This window comes from Vigna umbellata, chromosome 1 (assembly GCF_029865625.1).
Source record: "Vigna umbellata cultivar VRB3 chromosome 1, Vumbellata_1.0, whole genome shotgun sequence".
NCBI classification, from domain to species: Eukaryota; Viridiplantae; Streptophyta; class Magnoliopsida; order Fabales; family Fabaceae; genus Vigna; species Vigna umbellata.
Genome location: NC_142165.1, coordinates 6,064,912 through 6,067,380, shown reverse-complemented (window position 1 = coordinate 6,067,380; position 2,469 = coordinate 6,064,912). Strand labels below are relative to the sequence as shown.

Genomic DNA, 2,469 nt, shown 5'->3' with positions numbered 1-2,469 from the left:
AAAACTAACAACTTTTTTTTTAAAGAATTTAAAATAATTTTTTAAAAGAAACTGAACTTCAAATATTTATTAATAGAGAAAAAACATATTTTATCCTTATAAAAAGTAAACTGGAGGCATGTATTAGAGTGACTATTACTCTCATCAACTCATACCCACATGGCCTCCTAAATATTGATACTTCTCCAACACCTTACTTCCATTCTTCTACATTTTCTTCCCCCTCTTTCTCTCCCTCTCTCTCTCTCTATTTCTCTTCCCAAATGTTCAACTAACAAAGAGAAATCCTAATCAAAGATTAATCTTTTTTCTTTAAACTTGTCTCCTTTAAATTTTAAACACCAAACTTATTTCACAATAATTTTGAACATTTGATCTTAAACCCTTCTCCACAATTGCCAATTAACTAATCTAATGACTTTGTATAAGTGTTCATTTGATAAAATGAATAAGATCTTGAGGAAAGTCAAAACTAATAATTTGTTTGTGTTATTCTTCTTGATATTTCTCCTTTATTTATCACTTTCGAGTGCTCAACTCTCACCTTATGTTGTTGTCTCACCTCGTTTATTAGATGTTCATCTTCAAGATTTGGCCTTTAAGACTCTTTTCAATCCAAGAACTGGGGTGTCTTATGATGCTCGTGTCCCCACCAACCTAACAGGGATAAAAGTTTCAGCAATGAGGCTTAGGAGTGATAGTTTGAGGACTAGGGGAGTGCTCAACTACAAAGAGTTTAAGATCCCAATTGGGGTTGTTGAGAAACCTTATGTGGAAAGGCTTGTGTTAGTGTACCAGAACTTGGGAAACTGGTCTGATACATTTTACCCTTTACCTGGTTATTCATATTTGACTCCTGTTTTGGGTCTCTTAGCCTACAGTGGTGATAATTTGTCTGCTTCAAGTTTACCTGAATTGAATATAAAGATTGTTGATAGGTCAGTTTTAGTTCATTTCCTTGATATGAAACCAGTACCGATTGGAGCATTGGCCAGGTGTGTGTATTTTGGTTTGCAAGGTTCTGTTCACTTTGACATCCTATTACCTGGGAATGTGTGTTCAACAATGCAGCAAGGACATTTCTCCATAGTTGTGGAGACAAATGCCCCATCACCAGGACCTTTTGGTTGTAGGAAAGTTCAATCTGGTGAGAAGAATCATAAATATATGAAGATTGTGTTGTTGATTAGTGGGATTTTGTTGGTGGTGATTATTTTGGGACTATTGGTTGTTGGAGTGATAATACACAAAAAGGGATCATCAAGGGTGCAAGAATTGGATCGTGAAGTTGAAAACAATGAAATTTTTGATATGACTTTTATTGGTGACATCAAAGTACCATTTGCATTTGGGACTCGAACACAACCAGTGATAGAACATGAATATTTTGCTTAAATTTATGGCATTTTTGTTTCTTCTCTTCTAAATATACATTTTTATTCAATATTAGTTCCAATTGATGTCTTAAAATGTTTTGTCGAGTTTCATACTTTCAATTCTAAAAGAAAATAGAATTATATATTTCACCTTTATTTATTTGTTAGTTTATGCATCAAATTTTAATTAAACATAAAGTTTTTCACCATCTTTTACTTTTTGTAGTTGCTTATTATTTTAATAAAGAAATTAATACAATTAATTTCAAATGTTGATTTCATTCTAATGGTTTCAACTCATTTGATTTAATGGCTTAAATTGAAATGTAAGATTTTTTTTTTATCTCTGATATATAATGCTAGCTTAAATATATGAATTTCGTATATCAAATTCTAAAGTTTTGAAATATGACATAAGATTGTTAGTGTAAATGGTTTTTGTTGGATAAACAACCAGTAGTTATTTAATATTTATATACTTTTAAAACATAAATATAACATAATCTTCTATTTATTGATTTATATGGGTATGATATTGCTTTTACTTATTATGCCTGAGGAAGGTATAGAATATAAAAAAATATAATAGTGTATTCAAAGTCTCTGATCACTAACAAACGACTAAATAGATAATAAGGAAGAAATGAGTTCATGTACCTAATCTACATGTGTAAGGGTCCATCATAGGTAGAAACTCCAAGATTTGAGGATTGTGCATTTATCACACTGCAACTACATAATTAGGATCAACAATCATTTTAGAAAAAAGTGAAATTATAATTTTTTTATTTAATCTATTAAAAATTAATCAATACCATTAATATATTGTTAATTATATGCTAACATATTATTAAAAACCATATAAGAACAACGTGTATTAAAGTTAATTATGATGTACATTATTAATATCTTACCTAAATGAGTAAGTATATATACTTATTTATAGTAGTTCTTTTACAAGCAATTAAATACATATTAATCTTCAACTAAAACTCTTTAACTTTTAAAAACTCAAGAACCAAATCTATAATTAAAATTTAACAGGATTTAAAATTGTATATTTGTGAAATTGTAAGAATAAAAAGAGTAAGCT

At 29.2% G+C, this 2,469-nt stretch overlaps 1 protein-coding gene across 1 annotated transcript; it reads left to right on the top strand.

Annotated features, from left to right (window-relative positions):
* Positions 1-444: 444 nt before the first annotated feature.
* On the top strand, positions 445-1,444 carry LOC124844339 (uncharacterized). The gene has a single exon (XM_047321253.2). It carries the CDS (start codon positions 445-447, stop codon positions 1,393-1,395), a length of 951 nt encoding a protein of 316 aa, XP_047177209.1. The 3' UTR covers positions 1,396-1,444.
* The last annotated feature ends 1,025 nt before the right edge of the window (positions 1,445-2,469 follow it).